Here is a 26,947-nt window from a genome sequence, read left to right on the forward strand (position 1 = left end):
AACCCACAAGATAGATATGTGCTCCAACCCAGAATCAAACCCCTGACCTTTGAGTTCACAGGATGACGCTCCAACCAACTGAGCCACAACTGCCAGGGCTTCTTCTGAATTTTTTTTTAAACCATACCCAAGGAGACTTTTTCATTGTTTTTTAAAGAGAGAGACATCGATGCAAGAGAAAAACATCAACTGGTTATCTCCAGGACGCACCCGGATGGCAGACTGCATGTGCCTGGAACAGGGATCATACTTGCCCTGACCAGGAATCAAACCCACAAACTTTTGGTTGTGGGACAGCAATCCAACCAAATGACTCGCACCAGTCAGAACCTTTTACAAGCTTTTTGAACAGGGGACAGCCACTGGGGTTGCCCTTACTCCCACTGCTGCAAGACCCACCCTGTCTGGCAGTAGGAACTTTTGGGATTTAAAGAGCCAGTGACCCTTTTTCCTATTCATTTTCCTCTTTTTCCCATTTTGGGAGCCAGATACTAAAAACTATAACATTAAAAATTAAATGCATAAAAGAGGGAAATCCAAAAGTTACCGCATATATACAAGGAAAGGCTCAAAAAAGACCTGACAAGACCTTAAATTTACAGGTCATGCTAAACTCTGACAAAGAGACAGCCTCTAACAATCAAAACAAGAAAAATAAGTAAAACGTGAAATAGGAAATTATGGGCCACTCAGAGAAAAAAAAAATCAAAAGAAACTGTCCCTAAAAAAGATCTGATGGCAGATGTGCTAGAGAAGCATTAAAACAGCCAGGTTAGTGCTTGTTTCAGCAGCACATATACTAAAATTGGAACAATACAAAGAAGATTAGCATGGCCCCTAGGCAAGGATGACACACACGTTCAAGAAGCGTTCCGTATTTTAAAAAACAACTGTATTAAAGATGCTCAAAGAACTTAAGGAAGCTCTGGAGAGAGTCAAGAAAATGATTTATGAACAAAACGGAAATAACAACAAAGAAGGAGAACACCTAAAAAGAAACCGAAAAGGAATTCTGGATCTAAAAGACAGTAATTAAAATAAAATTCACAGGAATTCAAAAGCACATTTAAGCAAACAGAAGAATCAATGAATATGAAAAGATGCCTTAATGACTGTCTTCCCAATTTTACAGAAAAGCAACTAAGGAGAAGAGGTTATATCAATTACCCTTGATAAGCAATATCTACACCTCTGGAACAGAGTGTAAGAACCAGAGCCAGTAGCAACCAAAAATTTACCAAGCAAAAAGAAAAAAAATAAATAAATCAGTAAACTTAAAGACACAACAGTGGAAATTACCAGGTCTGAGGAACAGAAAGGAAAAAGACACAAAAAAATAACATAGACGAAGGGATCAGTGAGACACCACCAAACTGATCAACATACACACTGTGGGATTGCTAGGAAGAAAAGAAACAGAGAAAGAGGCAGAAAAAAAAGTGAAGAAAAAATAGCTTAAAACTTCTCAGGTGGGACTTCTGATCAAGATGACAAAGTAGACAGACATGGCTCACCTCTTCGCACAACCACTCTAAAATACAGAACAACCATCACTCAGAACCGTCAGACATCAAGTTAAATGGAAGTCTGACAATGCAAAATCAAGTTGAATGGAAGACTGACAACTATGGAATTAAAGAAACAACATCCATCCAGACTGGTAGAGGAGGCGCAGACAATGAACGGGCTGGTCCCACATCGGGATATCTCAGGAGTGAGGAGTCCTAACCCACACCAGGCCCCACAGCCCAGGATTCCAGTACCAGGAGGATAAGTCCCCACAACTTCTGGCTGCAAAAATCAGCAAGGACTGAGTTGGTGGGAGAAACTGCAAGAATACCAAGCACTCTTGAAGTAAGAAGCACTTTACTTTTTAATGACCCCACACACACTCTTACCTAGTCAGACTCATTCCCTCTGAGCTCCAGCACTGGGGTAGCAGCGTGAAAGGCACCAGTTGTATACAGGGAGAAACTGAAGTGTCTGGCATCAAGGCGAGCAAAGGCCATTGTCCCTTTGCCAAACCCTCCCCCCACCCCAAGAGCCAGTAAGCTGGTGCCATATCTGAGACTCCATCAAACTGGCTATCACAGTTTGACCCGCCTTGGAGTTCCATAGAGACTCTGCTCCACCCAACTACCAGTCCACCTGCGCTACTTTTCCACAAGAGTGGCTCTCTTGGCTCCTAAATACTATCCAACAAGCAACAGCTGGCTTTGGTTAACCCCCCGCCCCCAAGCCCGGCACTAGCAGCAGCCAGCTTAGATTCACAGCTTGGCTTCACATGAGAATTTCCAAGTCCAGCACAAGTAGCAGCCATCTCAGATTGCTTTACAGCTCAGGCAGTGTGCCCTGGGAAAAACACAGGTGGGAGCTGACCTTGGCCTGCATCACCTGGGAAACCCCAGGGCAAGCACAACCCAGTGGACAGCTACAGACCACATCAGAGCAACACCACCCTGCCCCTGCATAGCTGCTCCTCCACAGAGGGTGGAGGTTGGTGGTAAGTGGTCACAGCCAGTCCTTACAGCTGACTGGCCTGGGAAAATCCCTTCCACTGACCTGCCAACCAAGGCTCAACTACAAGAGGAGGGTGTACTCAGCCAACACAAAGGGTACACCTCAAATACCCAGCTTGGATGATGGGGAGGCTGTGCAACTGGACCCTACAGGACACCTACTACATTAGGCCACACTACCAAGACATGGAATCAAAGCAGTTCTACCTAATACATAAAAACAAACACAGAGAGGCTACCAAAATGAGGAGACAAGGACACATGGCCCAAATGAAAGAACGGATCAAAACTCCAACAAAAGAGCTACATGAAATGGAGATAAGCAATCTATCAGAAGCATTTTTCAAGATACTGTTTATAAGAATGGTCAAGGAACTTAGTGAAAACTTCAGCAGCAAAAAAGACCCAGTCATGAAATGAAAGATTCACTAATCAAAATAAAGAAAAACTTACAGGGAAACAAGAGTAGAGTGGATGAAGCTGAGAATCAAATCAATGATTTAGAATATAAGAAACCAAAAAAACAACCAATCAGAACAAGGAGAAAAAAGAATCCAGAAAAATGATGACAGTATAAAAGCAACTTCTGGGACAATTTCAAGAAGTCCAACGTTCACATCACAGGGGTACCAGAAGGAGAAGGGCAAGAGCAAGAAATTGGAAACCTATTTGAAAAAAGTGAAAGAAAAGTCTCCTAATTTGGTGAAGGAGATAGACATGCAAATCCAGGAAGCACAGAGAATCCCAAACAAGATGGATACAATGGGGTCCACTCCAAGGCACATGATAATTAAAATGCTAAAAGTTAAAGATGAAGAGAGAATCTGAAAAGCAGCAAGAAAAAAGAGGTTAGTTACCTACAGGGGAGTTCCCATAAGACTGTCAGCTGGTTTCTCAAAAGAAACTTTGCAGACTACAAGGGATTAACAAGAAATATTCAAAGTCATGAAAAGCAGGGACCTACCACCAAGACTGGTCTACCCAACAAAGCTATCATTTAGAATCACAGGGCAGATAAAGAGCTTCCCAGACAAGAAAAAACTAAAGGAGTTCATCATCACAAAACCATTACTATATGAAATGTTAAAGGGCCTCATTTAAGGAAAAGATCAAAACTATGAACAATAAATTGGCAAAAAATGCAAATATATCAACAATTAAATCTAAAAAACATCTAAGCAAATAAGAAGAAAGGAGACAGAATCATGGATACAGAGAACAATTTGATGGGATGGGAGTGTGGTAGGCAAGTTTGAGTAAAGAGATGAGGGGAATATGAAGTACAAATAGGTAGTTACAGAACAGCCATGAGGTTGTAAAGTACAGTTTAGGAAATGGAGTAGACAAAGAACTTATATGCATGGACATGAACAATGTTGGGGGGATTGCCTGAGGGAGTGGAATGTGCTGTATGGAAAAGGGTGAAGGGGAAAAAAAAAATCAAGACAATTTTGTTAGCATAATCAACAAAATAGAATTTTTTTTAAACTTCCCAACTGATGAAATATATAAACATCCAAGAAGCTTAAAGAACTCCAATAAGATGAACTCGAAGAGACCCATATCAATAAGAAAGATGCATATCAAACTTTCTAAAGAAAATAAAAACAAAAAAGAATCTTGAAGGCAGCAAGAGAAAAGTGATTTGTCATATTCAAGAGATCCTAAATAAGACAATAAGGAAATTTTTCATTACATGTTTTAAAGGCCAGGAGGCTGTGGGCTGACATATTTAAAAATCTAAAAGGAAAAAATTATCAACCAAAAATCCTATATTCAGCAAAACTGTCTTTCAAGAGTAAGAAATTAAGACATTCCCGGACAAAAAAGTCTGATGGAGTTTTTTACCCATGGACCTACCAGACGAAAAGTGCTCAGGGGTGTCCTGTAAGCCTTCCAAAGACACTACACAGTAACTAGATGCCACAGGAAGGAAGATCTCAGTAAATGTAAATACATGGAAAATTATAACAGTTATTATTGTAACTTTGGTTTGTAACTCCACTACTGGTCTTCATGATTTAACAGGCCCATATAGTTTCTTAAAAAAATAGCCTAAAAGTTGGTATCACTGCAACTATATTACTCTAAATTTTGTTTTTTTCTAATAGTTTAAAGGAAAAATCATCTTAAATAATTAATACTTTGTGATTTTTTTCACCATAAAATACATCAAGATGTAATTTTCTAACATCGGGAACTAAAAGGTGTGGATGGAGGTGTAAAGAAACAGATTTTTCATGTTATTCAAGTAAAGCAGGTAGAGATTCAAAAGAGTACTATAACTTTAGAATGTTAAATGTAATCCCCATGGTAGCACTAAAAAAACAGCCACACAAAAGAAAATGAGATGAGAATTTAAACATTTCATTATAAAAAAGTAATCAAACAAAAGAGAATAATATAGAAAAGGGGGGGACAAAAAAACTCTAAGACATAAAAAACAAATAGCAATGACAGAAATAAGTCACTCCTTATGAATAATTACTTTAAATATGAATGAATTTAACTCTTAAATCAGAGTGCAGAATGCATAAAAGAATATGATCCAACTATTTGCTATCTACACAAAACAGACACTTAATCCAAAGAAACAAATAGGTTGAAAGTAAAAGGATGGGAAGAGGTAATTCAACCAAATACGGCCAAAAGGAAGCAAGGCTATATTAACATTAAGCAAAATAGACTTTAAATCAAAAAAGTTCATAAAAAATAAAGGACATTATATAGTAATACAAGGTATAATGTAGCCAGAAACATAACCATTATAAATATTTACATGTCTTGCACCTGTGGGGACAAAGGGGTATGAACCAAATATTGATTGGAAGCTTACTTTGCACCAGCTCCCCTTTTGATATGAAAGGACTAATGAGGCCTATCCATACATTCTCCCAATAAACTTATAAAAAACATTTACTATGTGTCACATATGTGCAGTATTTCAGATTAATCTGAATCAATAAAAGGGCTTCATCTAAATAAAAATAACTAGAGGACATCTGGCCAAGATGGAGGCATAGGTAGGCAAACTTTGATTCCTCGCACAACCAAAAGGAGGACAGCAACAAATTTAAAAACAAAAAACAACCAGAACTGCCAGAAAATTGAACTGTATGGAAGTCCAACAACCAAGGAGTTAAAGAAGAAACTTTGCAGGCAGGAAGGTCTGGAAAGAAATATTCAAAGTCATGAAAAGCAAGGACCTACATCCAATATTATTCTATCCATCAAAGCTATCACTTAGAATGGAAGGGAAGAGAAAGTGCTCCCAGATAAAATAAAGGAGTTCATCATCACCAAGCCCTTATTATATGAAATGTTAAAAGGACTTATCTAAGAAAAAGGAGATCAAAAACTATAAACAGTAAAACAGAGGGGAGGGGGAGAGGGAAGAATTGGGGAAAAGGTACAGGGAATAAGCAGCATAAATAGTAGGTACAAAATAGGCAGGGAGAGATTAAGATTTGTATAGGAAATGGAGAAGCCGAAGTACTTATATGTACAACCCATGGTGATGAACTAAGGAGGGGAATACTGGGGTAGGGGTATGTCGGGTGCAGGGGAATAAAGGGGAGGAAAAAAATGGGACAACTGTAATAGCATAATCAATATATATTTTTTTAATTTAAAAATAACTAAATATTTCCACACCTTGTAACAGATCATCAAAATATCTGATGCAAAACCCTGATGGAACAGACAACAGAAATAGATAATTCTACAATATACTTGAAGACTTCAATACCCTACTGTCAAAAATGGATAAAGCAATGAAAGAAGATAAGTAAGGAATGATATACACATCTAACCGCTATGCTTTATACTTGAAACTAAATACAAATTATTATTCAATGTACACTGTAATTGAAAAATAAAATTTAAATTTGAGAAAAAGGAATGAGATGATGAGAACACAATAAACCTACCAGATATAAAAGACATACAATCAAACCTTGGTTTTCAAAAATCTGGGTTCTCAAACAATTCAGTTCTCAATTAATTTGGTGTCTCAGTTGTCTAACAAAACTTTAGGTCTCAGTTCTCTACCCTACAACCCTTTCCTACTGATATGTGTATGATCAGTTGAGCATCTATCAGGTGACATGCAAAGGAGATTCCGTTTTCAAAAAAATTGTTTCTCGAACAGTATTCTGGAACAAATTAAATTAGAGAACCAAGGTTCCAGTGTATATAGAATATTCTACCCTACAACAAAATACACATTCTTCTCAAGTGCACATAGGATATTATCCAGGGTAGACTATATCTTAGGCAACAAATTAAGTGTCAACAGATTTAGAAAGGCAGGTATCAAACATAGCTCCCTCTCTGAGCACAACAGAATGACATTCGACAGCAGTAAAAAAGGGAAACTAAAAAACTTATAAATTTTAGGAAAATGAACACACATTGTTAAACAAGCAATGAGTCAAAGAGGAAATCACAAGAAAAATCAGAAAATACAGATGAATGAAAACAAAAACACAAATTACAAAAATTTATAGGACACACAAAAGCAGTGAAAAGAGTAAATTGTAGCTAAAAATGCTTACTTTAAAAATAAAAAAAAAATCTTGCTTTGACCAGTGTGGCTCAGTTGGTTGGGTATCATCTCGCAAAGCGAATGGTGGCCAGTTCGATTCCACACTGGGGCACATGCCTGGGTTTCGGGTTCATCCTGAGTTGGGGCACACGCAGGATACAACCAACTGGTGTTCTCTCACACATCAGTGTTTCCCTCACACATCAATGTCTCTCTCTCTCTCTCTCTCTCTCTCTTTCTCTCTCTCTCTTTGTCCCTCCCTTCCCTCCGCTCAAAATATAAATAAAATCTTTAAAAAGAAAATAATCTCAAATCAACAACCTAACTTCACACTTTAAGAAACTAGAAGAATAAACTAAACCTAAAGCTAACAGAAGGAAGGATATTGGAAAAGTTAGAGGAGAAAAAATGATATATAGAATAGTAAAGAAATACAGAAATTAATGAAACGAGAACTAGGTTCTTTGAAAACATCAACAAACCTTTAACAAACAAACCTTTAGATAGACAGACTAAGGGAAAAAAAGAGAAAAAAACAGAAATTACTAAAATCAGAAATGAAAGTGATGTTACTAATGACTCTACAGAAATTTTTTTAAAAACTGCTAGGTATTATAAGGAACTGTGTATCAACAAATTGGATAATCTAGATGAAATGGACAAATTCCTAGAAACACAAAACCTACCAAGACTGACTCATGAAAAACCAGGATCTGAATAGGCCTGTATTAGTAAAGAGATTGACTCAGTAATCAAGCGGGTAAAAAAAGAAAACAAAGAAAAGCCCTGGACCTTATAGTTTTGCTGGTGATATCTTAAAAACATTTAATGAAGAACACCAATCCTTCTCAATTTTCAAAAAGAACAGAAGCAAAGAGAACAATTTCTAACTTATTCTATGAGACCACATTATCCTGATACTAAATCCAAAGACTCCACAAGAAAAAATAAATAAATAAATAAAAAATAGCGTTTCCAGTCAAGACGGCAGCGACGTAGGTAAATGCAGTACTCACATCCCCCTACAAGCATATCAAAATTACAACTGAACTATAGAACAACCATCATTCAAAACCACCTGAAATCTAGCTAAACAGAAGTCTGACAACTAAGGATATAAAGAAGCCACATCAAGACTGGTAGGAGGGACAGGAAACACAGAACGGGCTGCTCCCATACCGACATGTGGTGGATAAAAATTGGGAGGGACGTCTCAGCTGAAGAGTTCCCCCCTCAAGAAGGAAGGGGTCCCTGCCCTGCACCAGGCCCCCCAGCCAAGGGTCCTCTGTGCCAGCAAGAGAAGTCTGTATAACCTCTGTCTGTAAAAAACAGCAGAGATTGTGGCTGAGTGATACATAGGGCTTCTGGAGTCCTAGGCACTTCATCTTAAAGTGACTGGGCATAAACTTCCCTGGACTCCCTCTCAGTTCAAGCACTGAGGCAGCAGCTAAAAAGCACCAAGGGCATAAAGGGAGGAACTAAAATATATGGCTTCAGAGTGAGAGCTGGATAGACAGCCTACTCCCAAGCTGAAGTGCTGGAAGAGGCCACTGTTCCTACTCTGAGCCTTCTCCCCCTAAAGAGCTAGCAGTCTGGAGCGAGATCTGAGTCTCCATAAACCTCGCTCACACTGTTCACCCCACCCTAGTGATTCCAAGACCCAGCCCCACCCAACTTGCTGGCAATCCAAGCTGTTTCCAGTAGCTTTTCCATATGAACAGCCTGCCTTGGCTCATGCTTCAGACTTGCCTAAATTCTCTCAAACAAGCAGCATCTGGCCTCAGCGTGCCCCACACCTCTCGCTAAGTGGCCCCAGGCCTGGCACTAGCATCAGCTTGGCCTCTCCTGGACACAACGAAGATCAGCACTAGTAGCAGCCATCTGCAGATCGCTTTGTAGCTGAAGGCAGGAGGTCGATGGTTCAATTTCCAGTCAGGGCACATGCCTGGGCTGCAGGCCAGGTACCCAGTTGCGGGCAAGCGAGAGGCAACCACACATTGATGTTTCTCTCCCTCTTCTTTTCCCTTCCCCTCTCTCTAGAAAGAGATAAATAAAATCTTTTTTTTTAATCAGGATAGTTTAAGGAGCCTCTAGGACAACTTCCGGTACACCAACATTCACATCACAGGTATGCAGAAGGAAAAAAGAGAAAAAGAAATTGAAAACATATTTGAAAAAATAATGACAGAAAATTTCACTAACCTAGTAAAGGAAATAGACATACAAGTCCAGGAATCACAGACAGTCCTAAACAAAATGATTCCAAAGAGGCCTACACCAAGACACATCATAATTAAAATGTTAAAGGTTAATTAAAATCAAAGAGAGAATCTTTTTAAATTTTTTTTATTCCTCACCCAAGTATACATTTATTGATTTTAGAGAGAGAAGAGAGGAAAGAAGGGAGGGAGGGATGGAAGGAGGAATGGGGAGCGGGGGGAGAGAGAGAAACACCAATTTGAGAGAAAAACACTGAATGGCTGCCTCCCACACACATCCCGACCAGGGATCGAACCTACAATCTGGTATGTGCCATGACTGGGAATCAAACTTGCAACCTTTGGTGTTCAAGACAACACTCCAACCTACTGAGCAACCTGGTAGGGTCCGAAGACAGAATCTTAAAAGCAGCAAAAGAAAAGTAGTTAGTTACCTACAAGGGTACATAAGACTACATAAGACTGTCAGCTGATTTCTCAACAGAAACTTCACAGGCCAGAAGCAACTGGCAAGAATATTCAAAGTAATGAAAAGCATGGACCTACAACCGAGATTGCTCTACGTGACAAAGCTATCATTTAAAATCAAAAGACAAATAAAGATCTTCCCAGACAAGAAAAAGCTAACGGAGTTCATCACCACCAAACCAGTTATTACATGAAATGTTAAAGACTCTCCTTTCAGAAGAAAAAAAAATAAAGATCAAAAATATGAACAAGAACATGGCAATAAATATTTATCAACAACGGAATCTTAAAAAAATAAATAAACAAACAAGCAGAAAACAGACTCACAGATACAGAGAACATTTTGACAGTTGCCAGATGGAAAGGGGGTTAGGATATGGGTGAAAAAGGTATAGAGATTAAGAAGTACAAACTAGTAGTTACAGAGTAGTCATGGGAATGTAAAGTTCAGCATAGGGAAATAGTCAACAATATTCTAATAACATGTATGGTGTCAGTGGATACAAGAACTATTGGGATAATCACTTAGTAAGTTATACATAATGTCTAATGATTGGGGTGTACACCTGAAACTAATACAGTATCATATGTCAACTGTAATTGAAAAACAAAAATTTTAAAAATAAAAGAAAATGAACTACGAGATGAAGACTTGAGCTTACCAGCCACCAGTCAAACCCAATTACTTGAACTTGCAACTGCTCTACCTTATGCCTAAGAATTCCCCCTCACCAACCATTTCCATGGCAGCAGCATCAAGTACCAACCAACCATTTTAGTGACTTCAGAATATTCTTGTTTGCTTTTTGTCTGATAATGTCATTGCTTTGGTTACTATTTCCTATATATTCTAACAAACTAAATATTTTAATAAAACCATCTTTAACATTATAATGTTCTTCTTTTTTAAAGATCGAATTTGTGATAACCCATGTTCCATCATATATTAGAAAAAACTAATCTGTAAATATGTAGATGTATTTCCTGTAGCTCCAAAGGGAAAACAGCAGAGTTAATTGTAAAGCCATAAGGAAACATATTTTGTATCAGTATGATAAATGTTCTAAAAATTAGAATCCTTCGACTACAGAGTGGCTTGACCTGTGAGATGACAAATCTTCTCTTACTGGACCTATTTAACAGTAGAGGTGGATGACCTTTTGGAGATGCCACAGAAAGTTTTTAGCAATACATTTTTATCAGATAACCTTAAAGCTTTAATCCAAATAGTTACTTTGTTATTATTTCCCTCAAATTATTCTTCTTCTAACATAATGCTTTATGTATATAAAACAGGCATTTATGTATGTGTATATTTTTAAATATATACTATAAATAAATGTATATATAAATATCATATATTTAAGAGCATATATATTTTATACTAAATATAATGAAGATAAACTGAGTAATATGATTTTTAAAATAGAAAAGAAAAAGAAAGATCAATATCCTTTATAAGCATTAATGTAAAATCCTCAACAAAATACTAACAAACCAAATTAAGTATCTTAGGAAAAAGATTACACACCATGACCAAGTGGGATGTATTCCTGAAATGTAAGGATGGTTCAACATACAAAAATTAATCGATGAAATAAGCCATATTAACATAATGAAGAGAAAAAACACATGATCCTCCCAAATGATGCAAAAAAAAATTTGACAAAGTTTAATATCCTTTCATATTACAAAACACTAACAAGAACAGAAGGAAGCTACTTCAACATGATAAAAGCCATATATAAAAAACTCACAGTGAAAATCAGACTTAATGGTGAAAGATTGTAACCTTTTCTTCTAAACTCAAAAACATGGAAAAAATGCCTGCTTTCACCATTCCCATTCAACACAGTACCTCAGGATATTATTTTATTTGGAAATATTGTCTTTACAGAAATATTCATGTTAAAAGCAACTCAGTATTTTAGGCCCTAATACATTATGGCTGCTGTCCTTAAAAAAATGACAAATTAAATACAGAAACAGACATACACAGAGGGAAGACAACGCAAAGACAAACATGTAAACATGGAGGATTGCAGTATTGCATCTAAAAGCACAGTAATGTCTGGAAAAGACAGAAGAGAGACGTGGAGCAATCCCTCCCTAATGCCTTCAAAGGAAGCATGGCTCTGCAGATACTTTGATTTACATGAAATGTGAATGGAAAAATGATCAAACCAAAAGGCAGAGATTGTCAGAAAGGATGAAAAATCAAGATCTGCTATGTTCTAAATGTTTGTTTCACACCACCCCCAAATTCATATGTTGAAATCCTACCCACCAAAGTGATGACATCAGAAAGCAGAGTCTGTGGGAGGTAATAAGGTCATAGCCTTCATGACCTTCATGAATTCTCCTATAGAAAAGGCTCCAAAGAGACCAAATCCACTCTTTGAGGACACAGAAAAGATGGCCATCTACAAACCAGGAAACCCTCAGCACCATGATCCTGGATCTCCCAGCCTTCTGATTATGAAAAATAAATGGTTATTGTTTTTAAGCTTCCCACTCTATGGTATCTTGTTATAGCAGCTCAGATAGACTAAGTCAAGATCCAACTATAATATGCTCTCAACAGAGACACATTTGGGATTCATAAAAAAGGAACAGGTTCAAAATTTAAAAACAGAAAAAGACATGCCAAGCAAACCCTAAAACAGGTGGAGTGGCTATTTCAATATCAGACAAAATAGGAAAAACGCTAGTAGAGACAATAAGGGACATTTCACAGATAAAAGGCTTACTTCGTAGAGAAAATATATCAATTATAAATATACATATACCTAATACCAGGAACACAAAATATATTAAGCAAAAACTGAAAACACATATGGGAGAAATTAATAATTCAACAATAGTTCAATATTTCAAAACTCGTCTCATAATGGGTAGAACTGGACAGAAAATCAGCAAGAACACAGAAAGCTTGAATAATGCCATCAACTAACTCAACCTAAGAAACATTTATCTCCACCAAAGCAACAGAATACATTCTTCTCAAACACAGGAAACATTCTCCAAGAATGATCATACACTAGGCCATAAAATAAACCTCAATAAATTTATAAGAAGTGAAATTATACCAAAGGTTCTCAGACCACAATGGAATTCATTTAAAAATTAAATTACTCATGGCGATGTAATGCGCAGCATGGTAACTATAGTTAATACTATATTGTATATTCCAAAGTTGCTAAGAAAGTAAATCCTAAAAGTTCTCATCACAAAAAACAAAGGTGTAACTACACATGGTAATGGATGTTAACTAAACTTATTGTGGTGATCATTCCACAATACATACAAATATCAAATCACTATGTTGTACACCTGAAACTAAAATGATGTTATGTTTATTATATCCCAACTTTTAAATATTAACAGAAAATACTTGAAATTTCAAAATATACGGGAATTAAACAACACATACTTTAATAACAAATGGGTCACAGAAGAAATCATACTAGATATGAGAAAATATCTGAGATTAATTTAAGAAAATCACAACATACCAAAATTAATGAGATGCAGCTAACACAGTGAGAAGAAAAATTTTTAAACTGCAAATGCCTATATTGGGTAGCTCAGTTGGTTGGAGTGTCATCCTGTACACCGAAACTTTGCAGGTTCGATTCCTGGTCAGGGCACATACCTAGGTTGTGGATTAAGTTCCAGGTCAGGGCACATAACAGAGGCAATCAATAGATGTTTCTCTCTGTGTCTGTATCTTTCTCTCTCTCCCCCCCCCCCACACATCCCCTTCCACTGTCTCTAAAAAATCAATAAATATATCCTCAGATGAGGAGTTAAAAAAAGAAGACAGATCTCAAATCAATAACCTAACTTTCCATCTTTAGAAATTAGCAAAAGAAATGCAAATTATATCCAAAACAAGTAGAATAAAGAAAATGAGACTACAATGGAAATAAATGAAATAGAATAAAGAAAGCTGATGAAACCAAAAGTTCTTTGAAAAAAATCAATAAAATTAACAAATCTTTAGGTAAACTGACCATAAAAAAGAGAACATTCAAATTACTAAAATCAGGAATGAAAGAAGAAATTAAAAGATTAAAAAGGAAAACTATGAACAAACATATAACAGATATCAAATTAAATAACAATCCTGGCTGGATAGCTCAGTTGGTCAGAATGTTGTTCTGACACACCAAGGTTTCAGGTTCAAACTCCAGTCAGGGCACATAGAGGGATCAACCAAAGTATGCATAAATAAGTGGAACAACAAATCAATGTCTCTCTCTCTCTCTCTCTCTCGCTCTCTCTCTCATTCTTTCTCTCAAATCAGTAAATTCAAAAATTCAAATTAGATAGCATATGAAATGCAAATTCCTAAAGACACGAGCTACCAGAATTAATTCACGAATATCTAAATACAGCTATAATAAGCAAAATTTGATTTGTAATTTGAAAACTGCACGCGCACAGTCATTGACCAGATGGCTTCACTGATGAATTTACCAAACTTTTTTTTACCAAATTCTTCTTTAAAGAATTAATTCTCAAAAAACTCTTCCAGAAAGCAAAGGAAGAGAGAACATTTTCCAACTCGTTCTATAAGGCCAGTATTAGCAAAGTCAGACAAAGACAACGTAAGAAAATTACAGATGAATTTCCCTTCTGAATACAAACATAAAACACCTTCAACAAAACCCTACTAAATTGAATTAAACAACATATAAAAGGGATCATAAATCAGATTCAAATCAGATTAATCCCAGGAATGCAAAGTTGGTTTCAGATCTAAAAATCAGTTTATGTACTACATCAGTTTAATAAAAGATAAAAATTACATGATATAAATGCAGAAAAGCCATGACAAAATCTGGCAGACATTCATGTTCAAAAGCCTCAAACAAAGTAAGACTAGAAAGGTAACTTCCTCAACATGAAAAAGGGGATGCCTTAGTCTGTTCAGGCTGCTATAACAAAATACCACAGACTAGGTGACTTATAAACAACAAGCTGTTATTTCTCATTGCCTGGAGGCTGGGAAGTCCAAGATGAGGGTGCCAACCAACATACTGGGTTCTAGCGAAGGCCGTCTTCCAGGTTGAAGACAGCCAGCTTCTCACTGTGTCCCCAAATGGGACTAGGAATCTCTGTGGGGTCTCTTTTATAACACTGGTAATCCCACTCATGAGGGCTCCAACACCATGATTTAAATACCTCCCACAGCCCTAACGGTGTGGCTCAGGGGGTAGAGCATTGTCCTGGAGACCAAAAGCTCGCTGGTCCCATTCCCAGTCAGTGCACATGCCTAGGTTGCAGCCTAGTTCCTGGGGTGCAGTGTGTGCAACAGGCAACCAATCAATGTTTCTCTTGCACATCAATGTTTCTCTCCCTTTCTTTCTCCCTTTTCCTCTCTCTAAAAATAAATAAATAAAGCTTTTTAAAAAATAAATAAATACTGCCCTGTTTGGTGTGTCTCAGTGGAATGAGTGCCAACCTGCAAACCAAAGCGTGAAGGGTTCAATTCCCTGTCAGGGCCCATGCCTGGGTTGCAGGCCAGGTCCCCAGTAGGGGGCATGCAAGAGACCACCACATATTAGTGTGTCTCTCCCTCTTTATCCCTCCCTTCCCCTCTCTCTAAAAATAAATAAATAAAATATTTTAAAAATAAATAAATAAATACCTCGCCAAGGGCTCCACCTCCAAATATCACCACACGAAAGATTAAGATTTCAACATAGGAACTTTTGGAGGCACAAAAACAATGCAGGACACTTATGAAAAATCTATAGCTAACTTTATACTTAATGGTAAAGCGCCGATGCTTTCCCTCTGAGTGGGAACAAAACAAAGATGTCCACTCTCACCACTTCCACACTGTATTAGATGTTTTAACCAGAACAATTAAGCAAGGCAAAAAAATTAAAGGCATCCACTTGAGAAGGAAAAAGTAAAACTGTCTTTATTTGCCGATGACATGATCTCGTATAAACAAAAGTCCAAGGAATCTTACTAAAAATTCTAAAACTAGTAGGACTTTAACAGGTTGCAGCATAAAAGGTCAACATACGTAAATCCATTGAACTGCTATACACTAGAAATGAACACTCTGAAAGTAAAATTAAGACTATCCCATTCACAACAGCAGCAAGAAGAAAATACTTGGGAATAAATATAACAAGAAAAGTCTAAGACAAACTGAAAACTGCAAAACACTGTTGAAAAAAATTAGATGACCTACATAAATGGAAAGATACCTCATGTTCTTGAATCAGAAGACTTAATATTGCTAAGATGGCAATCCTTCTTAAACTGGTGTAGAGATTCAACACATTCTCTATCAAATCTTTGTTGCCTTTTTTGTTAAAATGGACAACCTGATTCCAAAATTCAACTAAAGAGGATTCAAGTCAAGATGGCAGTATAGGAAGACATGGCTTGCCTCTTGCACAACCACATCAAAATTACTACTAAAATATAAAACAACCATCACTCATGAATGTCAGAAATTGAGCTGAATAGAAGTCTGACAACCATGAAATTAAAGAAACCAAATCCATCCAGACTGGAAGGAGGGGTTGCAGGTGCAGAACGGACTGGTCCCACTCACAAGGATAAAAATTCGGGAGGGATATCGCAAGAGTGAGGAGTCCCAACCCACACCAAGCCCCACAGCCCAGATTAGGACCAAGAAGATGAGTCCCCACAAATTCTGGCTCCAAAAACCAGCAGGGACTGAGTCGGTGGAAGAAACTGCAGGAGCACCAAGCAGTTTCTCTTAAATATCCCACAGACTCACTGACTCAGACTCACTCCCTTTGAGCTCCAACACTCGGGTAGCAGTGTGAAAGGCACAAGTTGTATACATGGAGAAGCTGAAATGTCTGGCATCAAGGTAAGCAGAGGCCACTGTCCCTTTGCCAAACCCTCCCCGCATAGAGCCAGTAAGCTGGTGCCATATCTGAGACTCCATCAAACTGGCTATCGCAGTTTGACCTCCCTTGGAGTTCCACAGAGGCTCTGCTCCCCCCAACTACCAGTTCACCTGAGCCACTTTTCCATGAGAATGGCTCTCTTGGCTCCTAAATCCTACCAAACAAGCAACAGCTGGCTTCAGTGAGCCCTAGCCACAGCCAGGTTAGAGTCACAGTTGGCTCTGCCCAGGAATCTTCAAGCCCAGAAAAGTAGCAGCCATCTCAGATTGCTTTACACCTCACGCAGGGTGGCCCCAGCAAACACAGGTGAATGCCGACCTCAGCCTCCACCAGCTGGGGAACCCCAGGGCCAGCACACCCAGTGGACAGCTACAGACTGCATCAGACCACCACCACCCTGTCCCTGCACAGCTGATCCTCCACAGATGGCGAAGGCTGGTGGTCAGTGGTTCTTGCAGCTGACTGGCCTGGGTAAATCCCTCCCCTTGATCAGTAACCAAGGTTCAACTGAAAGACAAGAGTGTCCTCAGCCCACACAAAGGACACACCTCAAGCACCCAGCTTAGATGATAGGGGAGGCTGTGCCACTGGACCCTACAGGATACCTTCTATACTACCAAGACATGGAGTCAAAGCAGCTCTACCTAATACATAGATACAGACACAGGGAAGCTGCCAAAATGAAGACACAAAGAAACATGGCCCAAAAGAAAGATCAAAACTCCAAAAAAAAATTTTAAAAAAAGCTACATGAAATGGAGATAAGCAATTTATCAGATGCAGAGTTCAAGACACTGTTTATAAGGATGCTCAAGGAACTTAGTGAGGACCTCAGTAGCAAAAAAAAGACCCAGTCAGAAATGAAGGATACACTAATCAAAATAATGAACAATTTACAGGGAAACAACAGTAGAGTAGATGAAGCTGAGAATCAAATTAATGATTTGGAACATAAGGAAGCAAAACCACCACCAAGCAGAACAAGAAGAAGAAAAACGAATCCAAAAAAATGAGGACAGTATAAACAGCCTCTGGGACAACTTCAAGAGGTCCAACATTTGCATCATAGGGGGTGCCAGAAGGAGAAGAAAAAGAGCAAGAATTGGAAATATATATGAAAAAATAGCAAAAGAAAAGTTCCCTAATTTGGTGAAGGAAATAGACATGCAAGTCCTGAAAGCACAGAGAAGTCCCTATTATAATGGATACAAAGAGGATCACAATACACATCATAATTAAAATGCTAAAGGTTAAAGATAAAGAGAAACCCTTAAAAGCAGCAAGAGAAAAGACGTAAGTTACCAGATGGTTGACAGACAGGATGGGGGAAGGGGAGTGGATAAAGAGGTGGGGGGATTAAGAAGTACAAACACATAGTTACACAATAGCCATGTGGATGTAAAGTACAGTATAGGAAATGGAGTAGCCAAAGAACTTATATGCATAACCCATGAACAATGGTAGGGTAATTGCCTGAGAGAGTACAGAGCACTTGGTGGATGGGGGCAATGGAGGAAAAATCAGGACAACTGTAATAGCATAATCAATAAAATATAATTTATAAATAAGAAAGTGAAAAGATGAATTAATCAACACAACACCAAAGAGCCAAGCAATAAGACCTCAACAGGAACAAGTGATTTCCATGACAAAAGCAGCCACAACCACCATCTGCTGGACCATCTCCTAAGCCAAAGTATGATGGATGCCCTGGAGGGGCGCCAGAGAACGAGTCTGAGCCTGAAAACAGTCTGTCTGCATTAGATGTTGCAGAACCAATGATGGAAGAGGTAACCACAGAGGAAGAAACTCTCCAAGTAGCAAGAACAATAAGAAAAAGGAGTCTTGGACAAGTCAAATGATGAAGAGAAGATGACCTCTAATGCCCCCATGACTACACTTGATTCATTTGAAGCTAAAATGGATAATTCTACTTCAACAACGGAGGACTTTAGGACGAAGATGGACAATCAGTCTAATCAATTCAAACTCCTAAATACAAAGATTGCTTTACTTGAGACAAAAACTGACAAGCTTCAAAGAGATTTCTCTTCCATGCATTCAAGGTCTATCCAAGGGGCACCTCCAAAGAGTCCTTTCTATGCCAGTATTGTAACCATCAAAAATCAACCAACAGCAGTATCTGCTTCTCCAGTCTACCACAGAAGACTTCTACGCAATCTGGAAGGCACTGTATGAAAGACCATGACAGGGTGACTAGGTCACAAAAATGCAATGAGACTGCTTCCAACTTTATGATCTGAAGATATTTCAACAAAAAGAAAGAAAGAGGCAGAAAGAATAAAGGGAGAAAGGGAGGAGGGGAGCCAATACATCTGATAAGAGGTTAATATCCAAAATTTATAAATAGCTTACAAAACTCAACACCAAAAAAAACAATCCAATTTAAAAACTGGGCAAAGGACCTGAAGGGACACTTCTCCTAAGAGGACATACAGATAGCCAATCAATACATGAAAAGATGTTCAACATCACTAATCATCAGACAAATGCAAATTAAACCCACAATGAGATATTATCTCACACTGTCAGAATGGCTATCATCAATAAATCAACAAACAACAAGTGCTCGTGAGGATGTGGAGAAAGGGGAACCCTTTTGCACTGTTGGTGAGAATGCAGACTGGTGCAGCCACTGTGGAAAACAGTATGGAGATACCTCAAAAAATTAAAAATGGATCTGCCTTTTGACCCAGCGATCCCACTTCTGGGAATATATCTGTAGGAACCCAACACTAATTCCAAAAGAACATAAGCATCCCTGTGTTCACTGCAGTGTTATTTGCAATCACCAAGATATGGAAGCAGCACAAGTGTCCATCAGTAGATGAGAGGATAAAACAACTATGGGATATTTACACAATGGCAATCTACTTGGTCATGAACAAGAAGAAAATTTTACCCTTTGTGACAGCATGGATGGACCTAGACAACATTATGCTAAGCAAAATAAGCCAGTCAGAGAAAGACAAATACCATATGATTTCACTTATATATGGAATCTAATGAACAAACTGAACTAGCAAGCAAAATACAGACAGACTCACAGAGAGCAGAGTAACAGCTAAAGGGCGGGGGAAGTTTAGGGAATGGAGGGATTGAGCAAAATGGAAAAAGGGCTTACAGTCATGAACAACAGTCTGGTGATGGCAGGAGGGGTGTAGAGGGTAAAAGGTGACTAAATGGTAAATTAAAAACTACAATAAAAATTTTTTTAAAAAAAGAAAGTTAAAAGCTAGATGGGAGAAAATATTTCCAACCCATATGTCTGATAAGGACTTGTACCCAGATCATATGAAGGATTCTTACAAATCAACAACAAAATGAAAAACACCCAATTTCAAAATGGGCAAAAGATAAAAATAGATCATTTAAAAATGAAATAAAATGGACAAAGGATCTAAACAGACATTTCTCCAAAGGACATAAACAAATGACCATCAAGCACATACATGAAAAGACACTTAAGTGTTATTAGGAAATGCCTATCAAAACCACAAGATATTGTTTCACACCCACTATGACATCTACGAAAGGAACGAAGGCGGGAATGAGGGAAAATAAGTATTGGTGAGGATGTGGAAAAATTGGAAAATTCATATACTTTCGATGGGAATGCACTGACAATGGGAATGTAAAATGGTAGTGATTCTGGAAAACAATTCAACAGTTTAATTACAATCTAGAATTCCAATCCCAAGAGAAATGAAAACACAAAAACCTGTAGAGGAATATTTATGTCAACATTATTCACAATATCCAAAAAGTGGAAATAACCCAAATGTCCATTAACTGGTGAATGGATAAACAACAAATATCCATACAATAGAATGTTATTCAGCAATAAAAAGTAACAAATACGTGCAAGAGAATACTGTGTGGTTTCATGCATTAAAAATGTCCAAAAGAAGAGAATCTATAGAAACAGAAAATAGATTCATGGTTACCTTGGACTACAGGTGAGAATAGATACAGATTTGGCGGGGGGAGGTAGGGATTCTGGGTGGTGGGGGCGGTTTCGACAATGTTCTAAAATTATATTGTGATGACGGTTGCACAACTCTATAAATGTACTAAAATTATTATGGACTTTAAATGAGTAAAATTTTAAATATGTAAATTAAATTGCAATAAAACTGTTACTTCTTAAAACCCAGAAACGTATGACAATCTTCAAAAGCGAGATCAAACACAGTAGACAGGATGTGAGGTTTTAAAGTCATGCAAATATAAAGGGGTTTTTTTCCCCTTTCCAGATACACTTTTGTTTTTATTTCCCTGTACAATAGCAATTTACAAAATGTTTCAGATAGCCTAGCAGAACTCAATAATACATGACTAAAACAAAAATATTAACTCTACTAATATTAAAATACATTTCCACAAATATAATAACAATATTCCTCCACATTGTAATGAACTAGAAAACCTAAATTTCCTCATTTGTGAAATAAGGACAATACTACTTACTCCTCAGAGATTTGTGAAAGTTAAATGAAGTAATTCAGGTTTAATCTAATTCCTGTATTGAGTGCATGTAATAAGCACTCAATAGATGTTAGCTGCTATAATTATAAATACAGGGTATTCAAATCCAACCTGAGAACACTACTCATATACTCCATTATTGATATGCCAAAATGAACTAGTGGGGTAGAAAGAATAATGACTCGATAAGAATGTTATATTACCAGAGAACTAAGTCCATGACTACAAATCAAAAAAAGGAAAAAAATTCCTGGAGAATAAGCAAGTCAAATTGGTTCTTGTCTAAAGAAGAATCAAAAGCTCTAGAGAACCTTCAGTAAAGGTAGAGAAAAACTAGTTTAAAGTACACAGAGGTACCCCCTCCTAAGTTTATGCTACTAGGATTTGATCAGATCCTCTCTATCATACATCAGAGATTATTTCTTTAATACTTTTTTTAAAGAACATTTATTAAAGCTGGGGACAGTGAAACAAGGAAGGACTTATAACGGAGCAAGCAGTAGGAGAGAGTCTCGGTGGGGCTGTACAGCTCACTGGGAAGTCCGAGAAAAGGAGGCCTTGGAGACAGGTTCAGGGGGTTAGGCTGGGACAAGGTACTGCTCCTGCTGCCCGTTGCTCCCCACTGTACAAGTCTCGTGGGGACCCTTAGAGTTTAGGAGATGCACACCTGAGTGGGAAGACAAGTGTAGGCATTCTTCCAGAACGAAGACTGCAAAAAACTCCACTTTCAAATATGCAAGCACATTTCCCCACAAATACAATGCTGAAGCATCTGATGAGTATTTCGACTTTGTGAAGGTGAACTAATGTGACATACCTACAAATTCTGAAATAATACAAAGCCCTCCAAATTTAAAAAACGTGTCAAAAATCACACTGTATTATTCCAGAACTGGCTAGCTAAATAAACTATAAAACTGCTTACACTATTGCTTACTGGGTGAATCACTTTGACCAATAAAAAGACTCATCCACCTTCCTTTGTCAGGATAATGTCCACCCTGTTGGTTTTTTTGTTTTGTTTTGTTTTAAAAACATGCTTATTTTGGTCACAGCAGTGCTTTTACGATAGTTCAATACCCACTGCTATTAAATTTTTAAATATTTTTTAATCCTCTAACAATGTCATTAAATGGACATCAAGATAATATGTCTGAAAATTGGTAACTTTGGAACATAAGTTAGATGTGGTAAACTCTATAAGAAGAGCCAAACAACTGCCACTTTATGCTGGGCTGATAATTTCGGAAAGAACAAATTGAAAAATATCAGCAACAATGCCAGAAGATTTAAAGGCAATATTAAAGGAACATAGGTTAATATCTCAAAGAACCTGTTCCCACCACTTAAAAGAGCGTTCTTATGGAAAAATGAAACTTGAATGATAAAAATTTTGAAATATACAAGGATTTTAGGGTATGTCTCCCATAAAATAAAACAGGCTTGTACATGCAAACCCTCAGGAAATGTTTATTATTTTCATTAAAAAATGATACCTCTACTTCCAGTATTCCATCTCTCATATCAAATATGGCTTTTGACATGATCATAATTATCTCTGGAGAAACCAAGTCTCTTTAAATTGAGTCCATGAATATTCCTCATGACAATTTACCCCTTGTATTGTAGAGGATCAGGAGGTATATAAACTTCTATAGAATCACCAATACGTTTTTATATTTCTTACAGAAAGGGGAGAATAAAATTAATTAGCTTATAGACTACTCTGACATAAATTCAAGAATCCCAATTACTCTTCTAATTTGTATGATCCTCTCAGTAATTATAAATTTCACCTTGCTATTATCAGTTTTTATTCATTTACTATTCTAAAAAAATATTCAATACCTTTTGTAAAATAACAACTTTCTAATCATTTACCGATGTTCAACTCTGGAATGTTCTAAGTTCCTTCTGATAATAATCACAATCTGAACTCCCCCCACCCCCATATATTTAACTCCAGTATATCCGTATTTCATTAATGCTATGACTATAGGACCACAATTGTTCAATGGAGCATTTTTTTTTACTGCAGATCACAAACGCTAAATCAAGCATTATAATCAGTCTATACGTAACTCTTCCATCATCAGCTAAAGCTTATCAAGATATTCCAAATGCACAAATACAAGGAGGTAAGATGCCTTACACAGAAAGGTAGAGTTTGTAAGGAACCTTAGAGGCCACTGAATTTAATCCTTGTATTTTAAAAGTTGTGCTGAGACCTAAGGACAACAAATCCATCACCCATGATCACATTATTAAACCCATCCTAGGCACATACAAATGTATCTTACCTTTCTGATGATGTCTTAGAAGTCACAGAACGCCCACGGACACCTTTTTTATTTTTATAATCTAAAGAAAGGACCTTGTTTCTTAGGCTTCTTTCCCACTAGGAAAAAAAATGGAATTTTAATAATAAATATAACAGTATGACAATAAAGAAGCACTTAAGTTTTTGTTTTATTTAGAAATTTACAATAAACAGTCAAATTCACAGTAGTTCACGGAGGGGGGGGGAGTATAATCTACAAAACACTTGGCTCTTTTGCTAGTGTAGAAACATAAGTCCACCATAAAATAATAGGAATGAATTTTAAAGTTTCAAGGTAACTTGAGTTAGGAAATCAACATTTTGAGATTCTAAAGTTTAAATAACTATGAAAAATTTTTAATGTGCCTAAAGAAATAAAAATTATTACATGCAAAGTTAAATAGTGCCTATGATTCTGAATTAACTAAATCTTAACACTTGGAAGGGATTACAATTGGTTTCCTATGAATTGCTGCATGGAAAATTTTAGGAGAGAGTCAACATCTCACTGGCAGAGTTTAGGTTTAATCCAAGTAGAAACAAAAGTTAAAATTGACTTAATACACAATGTGAATTTAGACAAATAAATTATTTATCTTATTTCTATGTATTAGTCCTCTTATTTAGAAATAAATATAATAGCACTCTAATAAGGATGTATGATGATTATATACAAAGTACATTTAAAACATTGTTTTCCTTGAAGAGATATTTGTACAGCCATGTTCAAAGAAACATTGTTCACAATAGCTAAAATGTGGAAGCAACTCAAGTGTCCCATCAATGGACGAATAGATAAACAAAATATGGCATATCCATACAAGGCAATATCCATCCTTGAAAAGGAAGGAAATTCTGACACATTATAACATAAATGAAACTTGCTGACTATGAAATAGTAGAAAAAATATATTTTGCTTTCTGCCCTCAGTTCCTGGCACAGAGCTCCTAAAACCCTGTATGTGCCTAAGCAATAAGACAACTAACTACATAGTACACATCAGCAACAATGCAACATGTACTATTAAGTCAGGGCCCTAATCCAACAAGACTGGCGTTCTTGTAAGAACAGAAACACCAGGGATGTGGGCACACAGCAAGAAGATGGCCATCTTTAAGCCAAGGAGAGAGGCCTTAGAGAAACCAACCCTGTTGGCTCCTTGATCTTGGACTTCCAGCCTCCAGAATTTTAAGAAAATAAATGTCTGCTGTTTAAGCCACCCAATCAGTGCTATTTTGTTATGTTAGCGCTAGCAGACTGTTACGACATCCAATGGATGAACTGGACAATCCGGAAAAAATCCTACATTTAAAAAATTAATGAGTTGTGTCAAGGAAGAGAAAAAAATAACACCAAAAAGGTGCTATCTTAAGCCTCATTCATGAGCTCTCTATAATAATGCTGCTCAATAGTGATAAAAATTAAAGTCCTGATTTATAATTAAAATATCTTTTCAAAATAATTGTCACCCTTTAAGATAAACCCTCTTAACTTTACAAAGCAACTGGGTAATGTGGCTCAGTGGAATGAACGCTGGCCTGCGAACTAAAGGGGCGCTGGTTGGATTCCCAATGAAGGCAACATGCCTGGGTTGTGGGCCAGGTCCCCAGCAAGGGGTGCACAAGAGGTAACCACACATTAATGTTTCTTTCCTTCTCTTTCTCCCTCCCTCCCCATTCTGACTAAAAAAAAATAGATAAATCTTTAAAAAAATTTTTACAAAGCAGAAGAGCAAATGATTCTAATAAGCTTAGTATTTTCATAATTTTAAAGTATAATTTATTTTACAATAATGAGAGTTAAATTTCATGAAGAAGAGCAATGCATAAGGTATACTTAAATTTAAACTGAAGACCTTAACCTCAAAGCATCAGTTCAACACACACACCTGAAATACTAACATGCCTAAAAAACGAATTTAAAACCCAAAAATAACAACACATACACACACACAAAAGGACATAGAAGAAAATAAAACTTCAGTTTTACTACAATATTTTAAACACACCAGATAACACTATATACTTAAAAGAAACAAATTTTTATATACCCCCTGTGAAGGATGATCCCACCGTTCTGAGCTTCTGAGTTTGGACAGTGGTGATTTAACACAAACATCCTCTGGTTTTGCACTTAACATCTTTGTTATCTGAAACCAGAATGAGAAAATAATCAGTTTGATTAAAATACAAATAAGAGCTGAATCATCTAACAGAACCATTATATTACCCCGCATTAATATTTTCCTTTAGTTTTAAATTAGTGCTTAATTTATAGGCAGTTGAATATAATTTTATTTTTAAAAACCTCTCATTCAGTATAACGGTTGATAAATGAAGTTATCACAATAGCTTCATAAATATCCTCTTACCTAGTGTCCTTTCCCCTTCTAACCTCTCAAACACTATCCCCAGAGGTCTCTAATACACAAATCTAAGTATGGCTATAATACCTTGAATATAAAGAATATAAAGATGGTACCTATTACTTATAGATAAAACTCTGAACAATCTAGACTCTTTCACATCACCCACACATCACAAACTATACCCCAACCACCTTGAGTTTACTCAACCTTCTTCAAATATGTCATATTTTATATCTCTAGAACTTTGTGCTGCTCCCTCAATCTAGAATGCTCTTCCCTCTGCGTCTCCCTTCTGAAATACTTCAGATTCTGCTCAAAATTATTATTTATTCCACATAACCATCACTCCCACACCAAGGTATTCCTTTCTCTGGGTATTAGTATTGGTTCATTTGTATTACATTATTTATGATTTATGTTACTGACACATATATCATACCATATTACAATTATTTGTCCACATATCTAAATTTTGCTCCAGACTGCAGAAGTCCTTAAAGAGATGGCCCTCACTTAGTCACCTTTATATCTCCAATGTCTATGATATGCTAAATAAATAAATGAATGAATACATCCATCTTAGCCACAAGTTTGAAATCATTTGTTTAGAACTTAAATAACTCTTCATATTATGACAGTTATAACTAATGGTTAGGCATCAAGTTCAACCTACAAAATGTAGCATATAATAAGCACTATGTCAACTACAATCATTAACAATCCATAAACTGATTTCAAAGGGAGTAAAGCATAACTCAGAAGGATAGAATAAATTTGAAAAAAGTGTATCTCAAGTCCTATTTCATGAGCACCTCTGAGTGCTCAGGAACGCCTCCTGGGCAACAGTAACAACTTCATTATTTATATCTATTCTGTATTAAAAAGCTACCTTTTTATACTTCTTCATCTGCAAAAGACAATGTTATCTCTAAATCAATCATTCTTAATAACAACAGTTGCTTTTTCAGGGGAGTAAGACAAGGGCTTCAGGCTGTTCATACCCATCAATCCTCTGTGAGTAGGTTATCAACCTACAGGTAATACTGTGGAATATTGTATTTACCAAAGATGGCTACACTAATAATCCAT

At 36.9% G+C, this 26,947-nt stretch overlaps 1 protein-coding gene and 1 non-coding gene across 4 annotated transcripts in view; one reads left to right on the plus strand and one right to left on the minus strand.

Moving 5' to 3' along the window:
* The window catches only part of SENP7 (SUMO specific peptidase 7), a 133,479-nt gene that overhangs the window by 86,092 nt on the left and 20,440 nt on the right, over positions 1–26,947 (minus strand). For all 3 annotated transcript variants that reach the window (XM_054577393.1, XM_054577392.1, XM_054577391.1), the window contains exons 3-4: positions 25,541–25,639; positions 23,470–23,567 (exon numbers count right to left, since the gene is read on the minus strand). In XM_054577393.1, coding sequence (XP_054433368.1) covers positions 23,470–23,567; positions 25,541–25,639 — 197 coding nt within the window. The remainder of the gene's footprint in view (positions 1–23,469; positions 23,568–25,540; positions 25,640–26,947) is intronic.
* LOC129073736 (U6 spliceosomal RNA) lies at positions 776–882 on the plus strand. Its single transcript, XR_008529453.1, has one exon. It is a non-coding gene; the product is annotated as a U6 spliceosomal RNA (small nuclear RNA).

The sequence above is a fragment of the Pteronotus mesoamericanus genome, unplaced genomic scaffold (assembly GCF_021234165.1).
Source record: "Pteronotus mesoamericanus isolate MK-2021 breed Mesoamerican mustached bat unplaced genomic scaffold, CSHL_Meso_final contig_42, whole genome shotgun sequence".
Taxonomy (NCBI): Eukaryota; Metazoa; Chordata; class Mammalia; order Chiroptera; family Mormoopidae; genus Pteronotus; species Pteronotus mesoamericanus.